Raw genomic sequence first — 21,690 nt, forward strand, 5'->3', positions numbered from 1 at the left:
TAGGGATAATAGGAGGGATACATAAGGATAGAACTCCATAGCATGACAGTCCCATCAGATTACTAGAGGGTCCTGATGGGATGCAATTAAATATGAATGCTACTGGAGGTTGTGTGGGGGTCCTGAATATGATAAGCTAGCCTGAAGAGTTGAGTTTTCAGGGAACGCTTGAAATTTTGGAGGCTAGAGGAGAGCCTTAGTGTGCGTGGAAGGGCATTGCATAAGGTGGGTGCTGCCCGACAAAAATCCTGCAAGTTTAAGTGGGAGAGAATAATGAGTGTGGATGAGAGACGCAGATCTTGTGCAGAGCAGAGAGGTCGGGTGGTGATATATTTTGGGATAAGCAAAGAGTTAGTGTAGTAAGAGTGATGGCTTTGTATGTAAGTAGAAGTATTTTATATTGACTGCAGTAATATACAGGTAACCAATGGAGGGACTGGCAGAGCGGATCAGCAGACAATGACCATCTAGCCAGGAAGATCAGCCTCGCAGCTGCATTCAAAATGTATTGTAGTGGTGAGAGTCTTTTCTTAGGAAGACTGGTAAGGAGGCCATTGCAATAATCAATGCATGATATGAGTGTATGGATTAGAGTTTTTGCAGTGTCTTGTTTAAGGTACGGACAAATTTTGAATACGTGTTTTTAGATGAATGTAACACGATTTAGAGACAGATTGACTGTAATGAATGAAGGAAAGTTCAGAGCGGAGGATGACCCATAGGCAGTGAGCTTGTGGAGTAGGATTGATTGTTGTGTTCTCAACAGTGATAGATATATCAGGTTGGTAACTACTATTGGCAGGTGGGAATATAATTAATTCTGTTTTGGAAATGTTGAGTTTGAGGTGGCGAGATGACATCCAAGATGAAATGGCAGAAAGACATTCAGAGACACGGAGCAATACTGATGATGACAATTCAGGGGAGTATAGATAGATTTGAGTATCATCAGTGTACAGGTTATACTGAAATCCAAAAGAGTTGATTAGTTTCCCAAGTGAGGAGGTATAGATTGAGAAAAGCAGAGGACCCAAGACTGAACCTTGTGGTACTCCAATGGACAGAGGTAGAATCAGAGAAGAGAGAAGCGAACACTGAAAGAGCTATTAGATAGGTAGGAAGAGAACCAAGAAAAGGCTAAGTTCTGAAGACCTAGGGATTGCAGTGTTTGTATGAGAAGAGAGTGCTTGACAGTGCCAAAGGCAGCTGAGAGATCTAGAAGAATAAGAAGTGAGAAAAGAGTCTTAACAGTGGCCAGATCATTGACAACTTTAGTCAGTGCTTTCTCAGTGGAGTGTTGAGAGCGAAAGCCTGACTGAACTGGGTCCAATAGGTTCTAGGCATTAAGAAAGTGTGTGAGGCACGTGTAGGCAAGTCTCTCAAGTAGCTTGGAGAGGCATGGGAGCTGAGAGATAGGACGGTAGTTAGAGAAACAGTTTGGATCAGAATTGTGTTTTTTTAGAATGGGAGTAATAAGTGCTTGAACAGAGAAGGAAATATACCAGTAGAGAGAGAGGTTACAGATTTTAGTTAAGCTTGGGATAAGCACAGGAGACAGAGATTTACTGACTTGTAAGGGTATAGGATCAAGAGGAGAGTTAGTGGAGTAGGAAGATGAGAAGAGTGTGGATACTTCATCCTCACTTGTGGGGTCAAATGAAGAGAAAGTGGCAAAGGGCTCAGGAAAGGAAGTAAGCAAGTCACTTGCTGAGGAATAGCATGCCATTTCACCTTGGATTTTAGCAATCTTTTTCCTTGAAGAAAGAATCAAGCTCTTGTGCAATGATATTGGCAGGTGGGGAGGGTGAAGGAGGGCAAAGAAGAGATTTAAATGTATTAAAAAGGTCGCTTGGGGTTAGTGGCATGAGAAGAGATGAGATATTGAAAAAAAGTTTGTTTAGCAGTGTCTAGAGCATTACGATAGGAGTGGCAGGTAGTCTTAAATGTGACAAAGTCACTTGGATTTTGAGATTTACAACACTGACGTTCATATCTACGTGATAGTTTTTGCAGGTGTCTAGTTAATTTAGAGTGCCGCGGTTGGCATTTAAGCCTACGTGGAATGTGAGGAGTAGCTGGAACAGCTTCATCAAGGGCAGTTTGTAGAGTCTGGTTCAGGTGGGTTACAGCTGTCTAAGGACAGGCAAGTGTAGAAATGGGTGAGAGCAGTTGTTAGAGAGAGGTAGAAAGTTGTTGAAAATCAGTATCATTAGTATTTCTGCGAGTTAGAGGAGGTATGCATGAATTAGGTATTATAGAGTTTGGAGAAATGGAGGAGGTTGAGAAGGTGAGAAGGTTGTGATCCTAGAGAGGGAATGGGGCATTAGTCAATTCAGAAGAAGAGCATAGCCTAGTGAAATACAAGATCCATTGGGAGAGGCCAAGAGAGGTGGTTAGAGAGAGGAGTTTAGAGGCATGAGGAGAAAGTGTAGCAATATTGAAATCATCCATGATGATGGTGGAGTTGTCAGAAGATAAGAAGTGTGGGAGCCAGGCAGAGAAATCATCCAGAAATTGATGTTTGGGAAGCCCAGGTGGGCGATAGATAGATGCGACACGCAGAGAGAAAGGGGTGAAAACCCTGATAGAGTGAACTTCAAATGATGTGAATGTGAGTGAAGGAACCAGTGGTAGGACTGTGTATGTGTATGGGACAGTAATATACCTACCCCATCTCATTTAATGTTACCGGGCCTGGAGGTGTGTGTGGGTGTGAAGTGGAAACCACCATGTGACAGTGCTGCAGAGGAAGCTGTGTCTGATTGTGTGAGCCAGGTTTCTGTAATGGCCAGCAGGCTGAAGTTGTCAGAGATGAAGAGGTCATGGACGGATGTTAGTTTATTGCAAACAGAGTGTGAATTTAGTAAGGCACATTTTAGTGACTTGGAGGGTGAAGGGATACATTTGACTATAGGTTCATTGGTTGTGAAAGAGGAAAAAGCGGCTTCCACGCTTCTCCGAATTATCCACACAATGGGGGTTATTCTAGTTCACTCTTTCTGACAAAATCCTTCTTAGATGGACAAAACCATGTGCAATGCAGGGGGGCAGATGTAAAATGTGCAGAGAGAATTAGATTTGGGTGAGTTATTTTGTTTCTGTGCAGGGAAAATACGGACTGCTTTATTTTTACACTGCAATATAGATCTCACTGAAGAAAAACCCCACCCAAATCTAATTCTCTCTGCACAATTAACATCTGCCCCACCTGCAGTGCACATGGTTTTGTTCATCTAAGAAGGATTTTGTCAGAAAGAGTGAACCAAAATAACCCCCAATATTCTTTGATTAGCCCATATCAGTTAGCATTTATGCAAGCTAGTTTCTATGCTTCCCATGTGCTCTCCCATTTCTAATATAATATAAGAACTGGAATAACACATTCAACCTCATGCTTTCTTACTCAGTACCAACCTCTAGGGTTACATCTATTTATTATACCTTTTTTAGGCAAATTTTCGATTATGCTAAGGTTAAGGGTGGACTGTCCACGTGGTTGGACCACTTTCCCTCATTGACTTTACCACAATTGCAAAAGGGCCTTCTATATTCTTGACAGACACTCAAATCTATTATGTATACAGAACTCTCTCAATGGTTACCATAATTCTTATTTGTCTCCTATCAGACGCTTCCACATGGGAACCTCTGAAACGCATACCCGCCCAAAATGCCGCCTTGACAATGCAGATACTTATCATTGCTTATGAGCATGTCCAATCATCTGCTACTTTTGGCTTCTTGCAAAATGTTTTGCGGAAGCCAAACTAGTTACATTTGTCCCTTTTACCCCGGAATGGGCAGTATTGGGCATATTTGATCCCAATATCCGCATGAGGAGAGAAAGTAAAAAACTACTGCTATCTTTGAGTGCAGCGGTTAGGAAAACCATTCTTCAAGGCTGGATTGACCCCCCCCCCACCCCCGCCCTCACAATTTTCTTTATTTTTAATGAAGTTTAATTTCCTATTTAGGATGGATTGGGTGGAAGCAATTGTAAATAGAGGTAAATGTGTGGAAAGATTATTTCTATTAAGGGATTCCTATATACCAACCCTTCCTCTTACTACTAGGCAGATGATACATGCTAGCCTAAAATCAAGTGGAATCTCGCTAGGATGGCTGCGCAGGAAAAGTATTTTGTGATCGAGCTGACAGTGTTGAGAATATAGAAATGCAATTGGGAATGATTCTACAGCCGGAACGTCAAGGACCTTGTTAAAGTGAATCTTACTAAATACTATATTGTCTATATAAGATGAAGATTCCTATAAGTACAAAGTATTAAGGATTATGTAGTATAAGAATTAGAACAAATGTATGGTTCTATCTTCAAGGAGTTGAAGCAGTTAATATGAATATATGTTCTGTATAAGTCTCTCTTTGTCCAGAGAAACCTAATTAAGATAGATTCAAAACAGATGTGGAATGAATGCCACGACGCAAGAATGGACATTCCCTTAAAAGGCAAGGTTTCTAGAAGGTTCTATACATTCTATGGGAGTTAACAGTGATAGATAGCGTAATATAGAAGCTACTCCCAGTCTATAGAGGTTCACTCCCTTAATGATGTAAGAGATACCATTTATCCTACGTATTCCTACGTTTTCTTTACGTTGAACCAAAGTTTTAATGGTTAGCCCCACCTTAGGGGTGTGTTGTATATGAATATGTATGTTTTTTGTACTAAGCACTCCTTTATGGGCGTGAAGGAACAGTATCTTATGGTATAAATATGAGGATTGTAAAGTAATTAAAAACACATCTTCTTGAACTTCTGTCTGACGGTCAGCGTAACTGTGTTGTGTGATGTCCAAGTACTAAAACTCTCCGGGGGCTCAAATTACAAGCCATCAACCTCCTGATTTTACCGCTGGAACGTCAAGGGCCTCCTGTTTAGGGAGTCAACCAGATCTCCCACTCTAAGAACTACTTCCATTCTATATGGATAACATAAAAATCTGGATTACCCAAAAGTGGAATAAATAATGACCTATGGGCATTCAGGTTGTTTTTATGTCTTATGTTCATCCATTAACAGGCCATAAAAGGGGGTTTTCTTTGATACGATTTGGAATTTCTTGATCATGCATATGTAAATAGCTAACTGGATCAATGCCTTGCAGAAATTCTCTTTCTAAATCTGTGTTAGCATAGTTTTCCTGGTTGTGAATCCAGTCATGTAAATATCTGAATTGTGCTGCTTATTGTTTTGTTTCACGAGAGGGAATGACGGAGAAATCATGTTACATGTGTAATCAGTAAAAAACACTGCCTGCTCAGAAATGCTATATTTTAACTATTAAGTGAACCAAAGCGGTTTATTGTTAAATCCTTGTCAATTGATTGGAGAGAGCTTTAAAAGGAGGAAATGTGGGGGCGTGGCCTGGACGCTGAGGAGAGAGAGGTCGTGGATCTGTAAGGCTCGCCCTCCTGAAGCCCAATTTTAATGCCCAGTGACTAATAAGTCCTACGAATAGCCCCTATTCAGGTGCCCAAGTCCCCCTCTAACAGAAGAACTGAGCCGCAGAGCCGGGGTACATCCCTGGAGTCCCCGCGAGTTGCGGCCTACTCACTAGGTGGAGCCGGGGCCTCGATTTTCATAGCTGCCCGCAGCGCTGCTCCGGAGCCGGCTCTTTGCGGCCGAAAGACGTGGGAGCGCAGCCGAGGCTCCCCTTCACAAGCGCAGCACCCCCCAGAGTGTCAGGAGACCGGCGGCTGCTGGAATCCGGCTGCGGAGGGCGGCTGTGAGCACCAGGGGGACCATCAGCTGAACGGACCCTCCCTGCCTAATAGTAGCGGTGGCCATCTTGAAACGGAGTCCCAGCTGTGTGCGGCAGCCCCCGGGGGATACCAGCTGGACTCAAGAAGCGCCAGTAAGTGGCACTGTGTGTCTCCCACACCACTCCTCTGGCCTGCACCCTCAGCTACCCCTTCAATCACTGGGGTTAACTGTACCCCCGCACAGATCCCATCACAACATTAAGGAGTGGATCCCCCACCCCATACTATAAGCCTTAAGGGCACCTGGTGCTACAGTGGTATATAAAAAGGTTCGGTGCGGATCTGTTCCCCGTAACCCTACCTACCGCCTCTAGTTCTGGGGCCTCTGAGGACAGTCCGCAAAAGCTCCATCTGATATGCAGCACCAGATTGGATGGTGCAAGGTCCAGATAGACACTTCATCATCTGAGGGGCTGCGGCTCTCCTGGGTTAACCCAAGCAGACCTCACATGCACACTTAACTTGTCATTGACCCCTTCCCGCAGCCAATGAGCTGAATGTGTTGATGTAGTGCACTCACTGTAAGTGGAGCTGTCCCGCACAAACCCGTTCCTATACTAGGGTGTTTTTTTTTTTTCTCTACAATCTCAAAATGGCACCTAAAAAACCCAAAGCAGATAAATCCGCACCTCCAGTAGCCTTCTTTAAGCCCTCACCTCAAGCTTCTAAATCAAAACCGAACAGCCGTCTAGCAATGGGCCCCTCCACTTCGACCCATATGTGCGTGTCAGATCCCCGAGCTGTCACTCAGGAAAGCCCCTTACAGGACACTCTGGGCAATTCAGAGGCCCTTACAGTGGGGTCAATGAAGCTCCTGTTACAGCAGTTTAAATCAGAAGTAGCAGCGGAATTTCGTTCCACTCTTCAATCCTTCCAACAAACAATAGACAACATTGGGGGACGAACAGACCACCTAGAGAACAAAATGGGCGAAGTGGTGAGCTCCCATAATGACTTGATTTCCAACCATGACTCGCTACGGGCTGAGGTGGAGCTCCTGAGAGACGAAGTTGCAGACTTGGAAGATAGATCGAGACGACAAAATATTAAACTCAGAGGGATCCCTGACAATATTTCAAACTCCAGTCTTAACGACTACGCAGTCGATTTATTCAAAAAGCTCCTCCCAACAACGAACGCTGCAGATCTATTGATTGATCGAATACATAGACTGCCTAAGTCCAGAAATGCACCAGAAGGCTCTTCTAGAGACGTACTGCTGCGTATGCACTACTACCATATTAAAGTGGCGATATTGAAAGCTGCTAGACCCTCGGAGGACACCCACACTTCTCTTGGCCCTATTCAGGTGTTTGGAGATTTATCCCAATCCACTCTTGCTAAGAGACGCTCCTTTTTCCCTATTATGTCTATCCTGAGAAAGGAAGGCATCCAGTATAGATGGGGCTTCCCTACTAAACTGCTGATTACTCGAGACGGCTCCACGACAGCGGTCACTAATTTGGAAGATGGATTACAACTCATCTCTAATTGGAACTTCGCTGGATCTTCACCTACGACTTCATCCCCTGAAAGCGGCCTCCAGCAGGACTGGGCCGTGGTCGGCTCTAAGAACTGACCATCCATTCCCGGCGATGTATCTATATTTCCACACATGGACATCATTCCTGATCTGCCGTAAATATTAGTTTTTTATATGTTGCAGGCCTATACTCAGCATTGTGGTATAGTGTTTTTACAATCCTTGGACACGGTTTGTCTATTAGGTTTGAAAGTTTATGACTTAGACTTAAGGTTGCCTTTTTGTGTCTCATCCTTTCACACCTCAGACAGAGACACTGTTCTAATTCCCAACATTGGTAGGCGTCATAAGTGAGTTGGGCAGACATTTGTTGAATATATCAGGTTGCGGGAAGGCGGTCTATTGTTTCTCCCCTGACCACCACCCCGCTAGGTTCGCCATGGTATGGCACCTCATTGTGCCCCCAAGAGGGGCATTTCAGTTCCCCACATTCTCTTTCCGTAATGTTTCTCTTTCTTTTGTTGGTTATCCCCCCCCAACTCCTACTGTTATCACATTAGAGGCCAGGTATATGTGAATGCTTATTGTATAAATTGCTCAAGGTTCAGACTAATCCCAGGCTACCCAGACTACGGACTATTCCAATCTATCTGTCCAATTTAATCTCCACCAACATCTTATCCAGCAAAGCGATTCCGAGGCAGCTCCAGACTTGTTTAAGTCATCCAGGTCTACCACCATCACCCCTGTCAGAGGAATCCTAATTTCATCTATGGACTCTGTTCTGGGACTCATTGGCCACCTGGTGTTCATCTGCTGCTCCATTGGGAGACCATTTACATTGATGTCCGAATGGTAATATGCCCCATACAATTGCATGCATATGTAGTGATGTCAAATATTGAGATAATGAATGTCCATTTATTTTAATATTGTTTTAATCTTTATGGAATTCCATGAATTTAAATTACAGCTATTTTTGAATAATAAAATATATTGTACAAGATACCATTCTACCATTTAGTTTAGTTTTTTTTTTCAGCCTGCGCTGGTACACCTACTTGCATTTGTCCATACCCTTTTGGGGCTTGACAACCCCAGTACCAGCAGAAGATAGTTACCAATCAAATTTGTTTGTTTACTGTAGATAGTGAAAACAGACAGATTCTCTGGAACAAAAACGGTGAAAAAAAAATGTATTTCATAATACACCACCAAAAAAGGTTTTAATACTAGCCGTATTAAATCATATCAGGGTATCAAAAAAAAATATTAACGTATTGGTGCCCACACACGCCCCGATCCCGGCGATGCTATGCGATTGGGTGCGCGCTCCTGCTGCACCTCATCGCACAGTACAAAAAGTATGTGCTGCACATACTTTTTGTACTAGCTTTTTATTGTATAGCATCGCATGCACAAGGCATACGATGCGATGCTATGTGTGCTAGTTAAGCACAGAACGCACACCGGGATCGATGCGTCTGTGGGCACCTTAAGAAATGTTCAAAGGATTATTCTCGTTAAGCCTAGATGAAGTTATGGTATTTAAACAAAAAATCTAACGGGACTCCTCATCTGTGGTCACATCCTCTTTTCAATGTTGGAACAAAGTTGATATGTCAACATTTTGTCTACCCCTGATGCTTAGCTTTCAGGAAATGTCCTGCAACTGGCCTGTCGGTCAAACCTGAATTTAATACCTGCAAACCTCCCAACATTATTTTCTACAGGGAGGGACACAATGCTCTGCTCCTGGGCTTCCCTGGTAATGTATGATTACCATCACCTGTGGGGAGCTAGGTAATTGATAAGAAAGCTGTTCCACCACAGGTGGTGACAATCATATATTACCAGGGAATAGGGTTACCACCTAGTCCCTTTAATTCCGGACACATGTTAATTACACAGGTTCTGTGGCAGTTTAAAATCAGGTGAAGTGGAGTCTTGAAGTCAGCCAGCCACAGAATCTGTATAATTAATATGTGTCCGGAATTAAAGGGTCTAGGTGGTAACCCTACCAGGGAAGTCCAGGAACAGAGCATTGTGTCCCTCCTGGAGAGGGTAATGTTGGGAGGTATGTACCTGTGGTTCAGGGACAGAATGGCGAAACACAGAAGCAGTGTTTAATAGGCTTCATGATCTCTGATGGTATAGATGTATCGCTGCACTGGAAACATTGCGTATCTCTCTGCTGCTGATATGTGAGAATAATAGTTGGTCTTTGTTTATGCTTTCAAAATGGTGAGTGCCCCTTCAATTTCTCTCTATCAGCAATCTGTCATTTCTGTGTAGGGATATACAATACCCAAAAGGATATCTAGTATCTATCCAGTAGGACCTCTAGTATCGGTCGCCTCCAAGGCGGCAGACCATTTTAGAGGGACATTTTAAGCAGATTCCATTGAGGCAGCCAGACCCATTGGAATCTGCAGAGACCATGTACCCACACAGAACCGTCTCTACCAAGCTATTGCTTGAGCTGCAGTCCATTGTTATGCTACTACCATTTGCTGCTACCATGCCTTTTCCCAGTGAATTGACGCTGTGCATGGCTATTCTACGCTGCTCTGATAAACAAAATACATACCCTCCAACATGACCCATTCCATTAGGCAAGGTTTCTGAACTTCCCTCTTAATTGCAGTCACCTGTGTTGACCTAGTTCAGTGATGATACCGGTGTTCCAGCAAAGGTGAAGGCAATCCTAAATTAAGGAAGTCCAGAAGGAGAGCACTTTGTACCTAATGGAATGGATCATGTTGGAGGGTGTGAAAATAGCAATTTAGAGATAATCTCCCAACTGCCATGCAGCATGTGGAGGGTGTGTATCTACCCCATTATACATTACACAAATTTGAACCCTAAATTCATACAATAAACTATGAACTAACACCGAAGGTGGGAGTGGAGGCACAAAACAGTTTCTCATCTGTATTAATGAATAGGCTTACCTGGAGGTCCAGTTAAGAACACGTGTCTTTGCATTATTTTGCACAGCTAAACTGCAGCCACCCACGCCACAACCTCACTGTGAAATACCAAGAAGGATAATGCAATAGGAGATATGTTTACCAAAATGTTCCTAGTAAAAAAATAAACAAAATGATTTTCGGTAAATCTGTAAGAAGGCTCATGAACTATATGACAAACTCAACTTTACATTACGTTGCATGACATTGTATAGTCGTGCCCTTAGCAATCATGGAGGAGTTTGAGATTAGCAGCACTACGAAGACGACTTCCGTATTTACCGGAAATTAGGAGGCCGCTCTTTCCGGTATCGGGAAGAATCTTTCAAGTGCCTGCATTGGGTGCTGTGCTGTTTGTTTCAGAATGTCGGAAAATAGTGCCTCGGTGCTGAGATTGAGAAGACAGCTGGAGTATGGAAACTTTCAGGCTGAACAATACGTAAAGCTCCTCTCCCAACAGTCAGACGGGGACCGCGATCTGCAGGAGCACCGACAGCGTATCCAGAGTCTTGCGGATGAAACGGCGCAGAGCCTGAAGCGCAACGTCTACCAGAACTACCGGCAGTTCATCGAAACGGCCAGGGAGATCAGTTACCTGGAGGGTGAGATGTATCAGCTCAGTCATATCCTAACCGAGCAGAAGGGGATTATGGAGATCGTCGCCCAGAACCTGCTGCACACAGACCGCTCTGATGCCGCCCGGGAGCTGCAAGCTGTTTACCACAAGGCAGAGGGGGAGAAATCGAGTAACCCGACCCTGCTGGAGAAAGTGGAGGGCTGCAAAAATCTGCTGGAGACACCAGGAAGGTACACACAATTTGTTTGTCTGTATTGTGTATGTGTTGTGTAGTATGTAATTGGGGGGCACTCCACCTGGCAGTTTTCCGATATTATGCAGCAGCCAGTGCCTGCCCGAGTTTGAGGGATGGTTGGGCTTCTGCCATGGAATCTTTCGAAGTGATGGTCACTGACTATCACGTTAAAAGAATTTGATAGAAAATATTTCATAAAATTCCTTTTATGCACATGTGCAACCATCTTTAGCGCTGCCACACATATGCAGAAGCACTGCAACTTGGCTGGCTGGGGGTCATTGGAACACCATCACATGTTTACCATTCAATAGTGGCAAACATCGGAATGCCACCATTGAATGGTAAAACCACTACCATCGAAACAAAACATCGGTTGGAGTGAAACATCACAATGCCATGTCCATCCCTAGTCAGCATCAACATGTACATGAGGCTGAAGTTAGCCTTTTATTTGAGCTCCAGTCTTGTGCTGCAAATTTGACGCCTGAAATCGACACAGGGTTGTCACATGTGACAAATTTGTATTTTCCCTGGTTCAACACTGGTTTGGGCATGAAAAATGCTTGCAGAGTAATCACATACACCATATTATAATTTACCAATTTGAATAAGTAGCTTTAGTTTTGCAAGGGTTAAGCAGCGAAGATCAAAATATTTGCCATTTATAGCTCTCACGGGATGATCCCTTTTATATCAGCCACTTGCAATTTGTTTTGACCAACAAGCTTTTTGGCATGACATTGGATGGTAAAGCAGGCACAGGTACCAGATTTTGAATAAGTAGCGGTAGCTGTGCAATTGTTTTTGGACAATGGGGGTATTCAGTGTTGGTCGTTATGTCTGTTTTGTCAGAAACAGCATATTGTCTGCCTAAAAAAAAAATAAGTCTAATTGATTTAGCCTATTCAAGATATGTTAACCTGGCTGAATGTGTTTTCACTGGAGAAACGAAGGGATGTACTAAAAGTAATGACAGTGGAATGACAGTCTGGTCTGCTGAAAAGGAATGCCAATTGACTATAATGGGCAAAAAGATTATTTATATATATATATATATATATATATATATATATATATATATATATATATATATATATATATATATATATTGCAATGGGTACTGCCTGCTGACTCCTCCATTAAGATAAGTCCTTTATTTCTAAACCTCCTAATATATTTACCTCCCCATTTTTTAGCGACATCATATGTAGGCCTTTTTTTAAAATATTTCGCATTTTTTACTTTGGTGTTTTTTCTATATTAATTATGTTTTTGTCTGTTCTCCATTTTTAGTGCTATTGTGCACTTTTTTATGTTAAATAAAACTTTTTTATTATAAAAAGCTTTCTGTGTACTATACAGGTATTTATTGTCGCTTACCTCTATCCAAACCATTGCAATTGTTTTCTGTGACACCCCTTACCAAGGTGCCCATTTTTAGAGGTTAGCTGACATCCCTTTTCTATAAAAGGGTACCAGTATACACTAATTTCTTACCAGATTATCTGCACAGTCTAAAGACACAAGTGGCGCCATACATCCTTTCTTCCCCATATATATATATATATATATATATATATATATATATATATATATATATATATATATATATATATATATATACATACAGGTTGAGTATCCCGTATCCAAAATGCTCGGGACCAGGAGAATTTTGGATAACGGATTATTCCGTATTTCGGAATATTTTAATATTTCAGTTATGTATTTTGAAGTATCTTGCATGTATGCTGTATAAACACATAAAATACACACAAATATATTTTATTTGTTCAAAAAACAAGGTTTCAAAACATGAAACAAAATTTGTGTTCTATCAGATATTGAATTTGAATGCCAAGCAATAATTTTCTTGTACATATATAGTGCCAGTTACATGTCATGTCCTCAGTAGTGCTGTTACAAATGTCCCCAGTGAGTTTTTAGCAAAAAAAAATATTTTTTTTCACTTTCTGGAATGTATGGTTTTCGGAATAATTCGGATAACGGATACTCGGATACGGGATACTCAACCTGTATATGTGTGTGTATGTGTGTATGTATGTATGTGTGTATATGTGTATATATATATATATATATATATATATATATATATATATATATATATATATATATATATATATATATATATATATATATATTCCAAAAGACAAAAAAAAACTCACGGTTTCACATGTCCAATTAAGGCTTCTTACACATGATCTGGCATTTCTGAAACCTGTTGTAACTCTTCCACTCAAACGCCAAAAAGCAATAAATTACGATCATTAAGGCTGACCCTTTAATGGACGTGTTCCTTGCGCAATACAGATATGGTACGCCATCACAGCCTGTGGGTAAGTGCAGATTCAGCACTCTCACAGAGTGAGATTGCTGTCACTCACACAATGGTGGAGCTGCTAATTCACAGATTTGTGTGCTCATTGGAATACACACATGCAGTCTATGGAACTGAAGGTCTGAGCAGTTATGTGGCGCACCCATCCTAATAAGTACCTGCAATCATCTAAAACTGTCTAGCCCACTGAATTACTATAGTGTTCATTTCAGTACCCGCCATCTTTGAAAACTCATGCAGTTCCTCATCCCTGCCTGGGGTGTAGCTGTCTGCTCTAGTGCTTCTAATGTGATCTGTATATCAGCACTGCAAACCAGACCTTTGCTAGAAACACTACAGCAGACAGCAACACCCGAGACAGGGTAGAGGAACTGCATGGGTTTTCAAAGATAGCGGGTGCTAGAATAAACACTATTACTAGAACTATCCCACTGAGGGTCCAACATCTTTCACACTCACTACCTATATCCATTTCATTTAGTATTCACTTGCAGTTACCAGAAACATCTTTCATAATTGCAAAAACTATAATACTCCCAACTACTATGCATCTACACTTTCTTCTCCCATATGCCTTCATGCTGCTCTGTCTTCCCCGATACCTACTGCTGTGTGGATTCCCTCATCCGCAACAATGGGGGTTATTCAGGTTGATTTGCAAGGCTGCGAATTCGCAGCCTTGCAAGTCCACCAAACCCCGCCCGGCGAATGCCACTGGCTTCCCCTCTATTAGCGATACTCTGTCTCCCCCTCCATCCATGCTGCTCTGCCCGCCTCATCCATGACCGTTTCCTTCCATCTGTACTGCTGTCTCCCCTCTCCATCTGCGCTGTTCTGTTTTCCCTTTATCCCCTTTGCTCCGAACCCCCTCCCGCATCAGTGCTGTCTTTCCTCCAACTGCTCCATTGTTTCCCAACCAATCGCATCACTCTGCCTTACCTTCCCCAATCTGTGCCACTGTTTCCCACCCATCTGCTTCGTTAGTCCCCATCAATGCTGCTTAGCCTTCCTACTATCTACGCATTTCTATTCCTCCCCATCTGCACCACACTGCCTCCTACCCCAATCAACACCACTTTTTCCAGATCCTCTCGGCTCTGTTTACTGCTCAGACCTTCAGTTGCATAGACTGCATGTGTGTATTCCAATGAGCACACAAATCTGTGAATTAGCAGCTCCACCATTGTGTGAGTGACAGCAATCTCACTGTGGGCCTTATTCTGGTCGGTGCGGACGGAGCCGAATATGCGGCCAGGACCGTGCGTCCTAAACCCCGCCTTTCGTACGGATCGCTCACTCCGTCCGAATGCGGTAAGCCGCTGACCGCACGGAGCACGAGTGGATTTCTCACGGATACACCTCTTCCATCTCTTGGAACCTCCCCCATCATTCGATGGTCACAGACCATCGAATGCAGGACCGAGTGGTCCGCCAGCTCCCGCAACCTCAGACCACACGGGCATTTCTCCGTGCAAAAGCAGGGATCTGGGCGGGCAGCTGACATCCGGCAATGTCATATGTCCGCCCCCTACACGTGCGTCACGGCAGCATTACCATACGTATGCCCAGCGTTTTCATGGGACTGCCCATGAAACGCGGGGTGTAAACATATGGTAATGAGCCCAAACAGCCCTTCACTCCCCTCTCCACCCCCTGTTCGTAGTGTACACATTTCATGCGGAATTTGGACGTGCGTTCCGTTCGCACATGCGCAGAGATGCCTCTGCACATGCGCAGACACAAAACATCGGCGGCACGAACGCACACGGACATTACCGCACCAACCAGAATAAGGGCCTCTGTGAGAGTGCTGAATCTGCACTTACCCACAGGCTGTATTGCGCAAGAAACACGTCCATTAAGGCGTCAGCCTTAATGATCGTAATTTCATTGCTTTTTGGCGTTTGAGTGGAAGAGTTACAACAGGTTTCGGAAATGCCATATCATGTGTAAGAAGCCTTAATGGGACATGTGAAACCGTGAGGTTTTTTGTCTTTGGAATTTCAGCGCTTTTTTTTTTTTTTTTATTTATTTTTTAAATTCAGAAATGTAAAATTTAACTGTAAGAATAAACATTGGATTTTTAAAAATGTTTAACAATAACGCACTCTTGTCAATGAGCATTACCACTGGCTACAAGCATTACAAACCCCTGGCAATGAGTATGACACCCATCCCAGAGCATGAAAGCCCTGGCAATGAGCATGACACCCAGTGTGTAGAAGCTATACTGTAGGGCATAATGTATCATGGGAATTGCAGTGTGGGGCATATGGTGCAGGGGACATTAATATGGTGAAAAAATGTTCTTCCTGTGTTGGCAAAGGTCTGTAAGTGCAGGGCCAAAAACTGGGGTGTAAGGTATTCTTCTCCGGTGAGGCCATGCCCATTTTAATGAGACCATGCCCCTTGCCTGGGGCAGAGAACAAATTACAAATGTATGGATAGGTTTAGGCTGCGTGTGTATGAATTGATAGGGTTAGCCTGTGTGTGTGTGTGTGTGTGTGTGTGTGTGTGCATATATGGATATGTATAGAGTGTGCGGATGGGCGTGTGTGCAGATAGGGTAGGCTACATGTGTTTGTGTGGATGGTGTTAGGCTATGTGTGTATGGATACTGTGTGTGGGTGTGTATGGATAGGCTTAGGCTATGGGTGTGTATGTGTGTGTGCATATATGGATAGTCTATGTGTGTGTGTGTGTGTGTTTGGCAACTGTGTTATAACCCTGCGCGCACACACACAGTCAATGATGCCTATCCCAAGATATACAGATGGGGCAGGCCTCTTCTTTGCTGGCGAATCGCCAGAACATCAGCGCTGGCGATCTGCCAGCAGCCTGCCTCACCATCTGACTGAGACACGCGTGCATCTCACGCGCGTCTCAATCTCCGTCGGCGGGGCGACGGGAACCCTGTCCGTCTCCGCCTCAAGGAGACGGACAGGCTTGGGGGGGGGGGTGCGGGCAGGCGGCGGGGACCCTGGGTGACAGCCGACAAGCCGGCGGTGACCCGGGGGAGCGGCTGGAATCTCAGTCGGAAGGGTACGCTCGCGCCCCCTTCTCGCTATAGATATTGCGCTGGCGGGGTATGGCGGCTGGCGTCACCATTACCTGCAAAGATGGGACCTGCCCCATCTGTACATGACACACTGGGGCAGATGTATTAAGCCATAACAAGAGATAAATGCAAGGGTGATAAAGAGAGATAAACGTCCAGCCAATCACCTGCTAACTGCCATGTTACAGGCTGTGTTTGAAAATAGTCAGTAAGGAGCTGATTGGCTGGACGTTTATCTCTCCTTATCACACTTGCATTTATCTCTTGTTAAGGCTTAATACATCTGCCCCATTGACCCTACCAGGTCATGAATCAGCTGCAGGTATGTGAGTGAGTATGTATGTATGTATGGATAGGGTTAGGCTACATATATGTGTGTGTGCACATATGTATGAATGTATGGATAGGCTATGGGTGTGTGTGTGTGTCTGTGTACAGGGTTAGGATACAGGTGGCGGAGTCAATGATGCCTACCTATACATAACACGCTGACCCTACCAGGTCATGGAACTCCACCAGGCTGAGTGTTCCTCCCGGGCATGGCGATCAATCTGTTCCTTCTGTCTGACTTGATGGTTTCCCCTCCAGCAGCGAGTTCCAGGCACCCGCTCCCCTTTTCCCGTGTCCGCAGATGCTGAGCAGGAACACAGAGCCAGGCCTCCCCCTTCTGGCATGGCAGTGGTGCGGTCTCCAGACTTGATCGCCGGAGTTAAAGGGAGTGTCGATGGGGGGCTGCTGCGTATGTGCCTCCTCCCATAGCCCTTCCTGCAAAGGACCGTGGGAGGAGCTACACATGACTGTGCATGCGCAGCAGCCCTCCTGGAGCCATTTTGGCTTTCTGCAATAATCACATTTGTTTTTTGGGTACAATCAAATTCTAATAAGAGGAATGTGACCTATTTTAGTCTAAAAAAATAAGGGAGGGAGGTAGTGAGTGACACCATACCTCTGGTGCTATATTGAATAAAAAAATGAAATGAATGAAAAAAATTAAAAATGAATAGCCAAGGAAAGCCGCAAATGATAACAAGCAAACCAGCTTGTAAGAAATAAAAGAAAACAATTGGAAAGCTGTCACCGCATTAGCAATTATACCTTTGATTAAAGTTAAAAATTAAATGTAATATAGGTCCCTTTTCAATAATGGCACAAGTCTCAGTTCATTTGAAATATCAAAAATATTTTATAAACACATAATGTCATATACAAAAATCACATGTAATTAATGGTAAAACAATGTAATTTAAGGTGCTGGCGTCCCAATTAATTAAAAGAAATGAACATAGGAGCAGCAGACCTCACTTAGCTCAGGCATGATGGTGATGGAGTCGTCGGAAAAGAGCTGGGTGTATGTATGGTTAGGGTTATAGGCTGCGTTGTGTGTATGGTTAGGGTTATAGACTGTGGGATGTGTATGGTTAGGGTTATAGGCTACGGGGTGTGTGTGTATGGTTAGGGACATAGACTGCTGGGTGTGTATGGTTAGGGTTATAGGCTGCGGGGTGTGTATGGTTAGGGTTATATGCTGTGGGGTGTGTGTCTGTGTGATTAGTGTTATAGGCTGAAGCAGGATGTATGGTTAGGCTGCGGAAGGGAGTGTATGTTAGGTTTAGGCTACAGGTGGGAGAAGAATGGGTTGTGGGGGGGGTATATAGATAGGGTTAGTCTATGGAGGTATGTATTGCTAGAGTTAGGCTGCAGGGGACAGGGATATATAGTTAAAGTTTGGATGTGGGGAGCGGGGTGCATAGTTAGGCTGGTGGGGAGTGGGATGAATAGTTATAGTTACGCCGTGGGGGAGGGGGGTATATAGTTAGTTAGGCTTGGGGGGGTGTAGTGTTAGCATACCTTCCAACTGTCCCACAGTGTCCCGTGGTGGTGGTGAGGGGGGCAGTTAGGAGACAGCCGGGCGCGCGAGGTGTCCCTCTTAATGGCAGGTTTGGGGAAGTATGGTGTTAGGCTGCAGGGTGTATGTAGTAGCTACTAACCTGGCACACTGTGCTTCAAAGGAGGCTGCTTTTGGGGGACACTGGATGATTCACCTCTCTGCAACTCTTCATTCATCCTGTCCGGACCTCTGGTTCCAGGTTCCCTGCAGCCGCCTTCCCCCCTCCTCCACTCTTCAGTGCACTTACCTGAGCTTCCTAACCTTCTGCTGCTCCTCTTCTGCTCCCCTCCAGCACCGGGACTGGAACGGCACAGAGCAGGCTGACACGTGTCCTGTGAAGGAGTAGAGACAATGAAGATATGCCAGATAAGCCCCCCACAGTGCCAGATATGCCCCCCACAGTGCCACACATATGCCCACACAGTGCTGCACATACTTTTTGTACTAGGTACACAACGGAACGGATCGCAGTGCATGCACACTGCATGCACTAGGGATGCGATCCGATCCGATGTGTACTTTAAAAGTACAGAACGGACCGAACAAAAAAGGACCGTGTATGGGGGGCATTAGATGGACAAAACCATGTGCACCGCATGTGAGGCAGGTGTTAAGGTGCCCACGGACGCATCAATTATCGAATGCATTTTGTACTTTTTAAGCACAAATTGCATCTTATGTACAATTATTGGATGGTGTTTATGGGCTTGTGCGATGTGATGCGCGTTCCCGGGAGCCCGATATTGTATGTCTAAAAAAGTACGTGCTGCACGTACTTTTTAGACTACATCTGAAATTTAACATTACAAACATGGGTTCATCACATCGCATCGCATGCATCCAAGTGCACATTGCATCGCAAGCTGGAAGAAAAATTGTATAGAACCATTGTACAGACAAAAACGCATAGCACAGTACAATTGTAGCGTCTGTGGGCACCTTAATAAAACAAACCCCAAGTCTCAATTGTCCCTCTACCCTGAGTTATGTCTTCCCAAAAAAACCTTCATAGACTAACATAGGTGACAAAGTGTCATTTCTCAAGTGTCAGAAAAAAACTGACAGTTGGAAGTTTAGATCGCTCCCAATTGGTAATTTCTCTTACATTCTTATGGGATACAGGGAATTCGTTCATAACGATGGGGAAAAGAGGGTTTCCATAGGAGACAGGCACATATAAACTTTTATACAGGGTGTACTGGCTCCTCCCCTCCCATCTAGCCAGTTTAAGAAAATGTGCCTCAGGAGAAGCACGCATCAGGAAGAGCTCCAGAGAGTTTTGTCTTCTGTTTAATTTCTTTATTATTTTGGGACTGCTGTTTGGACTCAACAGCAGTCCTGCGACGTGGGAGACTGGGGGAAGGGTGCAGCTGCAGGCCACTTCATGGTACCGAGCTTTCCCTGCCACAGGACCACTGTCCTGCGTGGGTGATGTTACTGCGGGCATTGAGCTGCAGCGCGCACACCCCTGGCATGCCGCATACCCCTAGTCCAGTCTGAAGATGTCGTGTGGTGAGTACTACCCCAGGGTTCCCCCGCCGTGGGGACCCCGGGTTACTGTGCGGCAAGATGGTGGCGGCGGTGCCCTGCACAGGGACCGCGCAACCCCCCGCTTACACTGGGACAGGGTACTGCCACCTGTACTGTCCAGGGCAGTTTACCACGGGTTGGACATTTTTCAATGTCAGTCTTAGTATAAAAATGCAGGTAAGCTCCGGCGCCATTACGCTGGGCTGAGTTTACTCAGAGCGGGACCATAGCTCTGTGAGGGCGCCAAAACCTGCGTCCTGCTTCTTCCCTGGCTGCTGGAATCGCCATTGTACTGCTCCAGACACTCCTCAGCGGTGTGGAACAGAAGGGAATCTGCTAGCAGAGACAGCATCAGGTTTTCAGCGCTTGTGTACTTGTGCACTTGCCTGCATACACTGAAAGTACTGTTATATTGTACTGTATACCAGCTCTTACAATTGGAGAGCTCAGGTTGTTTGGTGTATTGGTCCCCTCCATTACCCTCTGTACACTACCCCACTAGCTTGTTAAGCTATAGACTGGACAGATAGTACTACACATAGTAATTATCTGTGTCTGAATCATACTGCATATCCACTGTGTTTGCTCTGTGTGTGAGGGGAGATTGTTTGTTTGTCACAATGGTGAGGAAACTTACATGTATGGTGTGCAGTGATAAGTTTGTGCCAGCTTCTTCCTCACAAGTTACTTGTGGGCCATGCATGTCCCCTCAAAGTAGTGGGGTTCCCCCACAGCTTACTGGACAGCAAAGTAGCACACAGGACAGCTCACAGGAGCCTGCCTGGGCAGCAGGGATGAAATCCATGCTAGAAACTGTAACATCACAGTTAGCTACTACCGCAGCACAGACCCAGAGATCGCAGAGGGAGCTTGCTATCCTCTCTGCCAGAGTTGATATAATGACTACTCCTGGGGTATCTCGTAAGAGAAGTGCACCCTCCCAAACACCTGAGTCTGGTGCAGAGGACAGGGGGGAGAATGGGGATGACGAAGCAGACATGGAGGGTGAGGAGCCTGATGCTTCACAGTCACTGCTCCGGGGCACAGAGCCATTGATTATGGCAATCAGGGAGGTGCTTGACCTTCCCTTAGCTGAGTCCTCCTGAAGGGGATTCCTTCTTTGCCACTCAGAAAAAACAGCAGGTTGTTTTCCCTGAGCAGACTGACTTGGAGACTACGTTTAAGTCAGCATGGAAAAACCCATAAATGAGGTTTAAAGTTGCTAAGAAATTTACAACCACGTTTCCATTTGATCCTGCGGGACGGAAAGTGTGGGAGGAGCCACCTGAGGTGGATTCCTCTGTGTCTCGTTTAGCAAAAAAGATGGTTCTTCCAGTACCAGGGTCTTCCTCTCTGAAAGACACCACGAACAGAAAGGTGGAAAATACACTTAAGTCCATTTTCACTGCTAGTGGCGCGTGCCAGCGTCCAGTTTTAGCTAGCTGTTATATGGCAAAGTCTATATATACATGGGCCTCCCAGATTCAGGAAGGCCTTCTGGGTGACATGACAGTAGCGCAGGTGTCTGAAAGATTACACCATATTCAGGACACAGCTAAAGTTCTGTGTGAGGCGCAGAAAGAGTTATGAGCCATTAACGGCCGTAACTCAGCCATGGCGGTATAGGGTCGCAGATCCCTCTGGCTCCGGCAGTGGGTGGCTGATGCTGACTCCAAACGGAGCGTTGAAAACCTTCCCTTCACAGGCGAACGGTTGTTTGGCAGCGATTTAGATGAGTTAAGCAGCCCATACGCTGCTTTGTGGGCGTGCTTTCCGTGCTGTACTAGCATGGATCACATTGCAT

At 44.7% G+C, this 21,690-nt stretch overlaps 2 protein-coding genes across 6 annotated transcripts in view; one reads left to right on the forward strand and one right to left on the reverse strand.

Moving 5' to 3' along the window:
• The window catches only part of NTPCR (nucleoside-triphosphatase, cancer-related), a 109,709-nt gene extending 98,640 nt beyond the window's left edge, over positions 1-11,069 (reverse strand). Inside the window, exons 1-2 of one of the 5 annotated variants that reach the window (XM_083176365.1) lie at positions 10,522-11,069; positions 10,222-10,352 (exon numbers count right to left, since the gene is read on the reverse strand). In XM_083176365.1, coding sequence (XP_083032491.1) covers positions 10,222-10,255 — 34 coding nt within the window. In that variant the 5' untranslated portion in view covers positions 10,256-10,352; positions 10,522-11,069. Of the gene's footprint in view, positions 1-10,221; positions 10,499-10,521 lie in introns of those variants that run through there. The other 4 variants (XM_083176367.1, XR_014471646.1, XR_014471645.1 and 1 more) reach the window with 4 other exon arrangements.
• EXOC8 (exocyst complex component 8) overlaps positions 10,497-21,690 on the forward strand; it is a 32,987-nt gene continuing 21,793 nt past the window's right edge. The window contains exon 1 of the mRNA XM_083176364.1: positions 10,497-11,046. Within this exon, the coding sequence (XP_083032490.1) occupies positions 10,604-11,046 (443 nt within the window). The 5' untranslated portion in view covers positions 10,497-10,603. The remainder of the gene's footprint in view (positions 11,047-21,690) is intronic.

Source organism: Crinia signifera, chromosome 3 (genome assembly GCF_055691185.1).
Source record: "Crinia signifera chromosome 3, ASM5569118v1, whole genome shotgun sequence".
Taxonomy (NCBI): domain Eukaryota; kingdom Metazoa; phylum Chordata; class Amphibia; order Anura; family Myobatrachidae; genus Crinia; species Crinia signifera.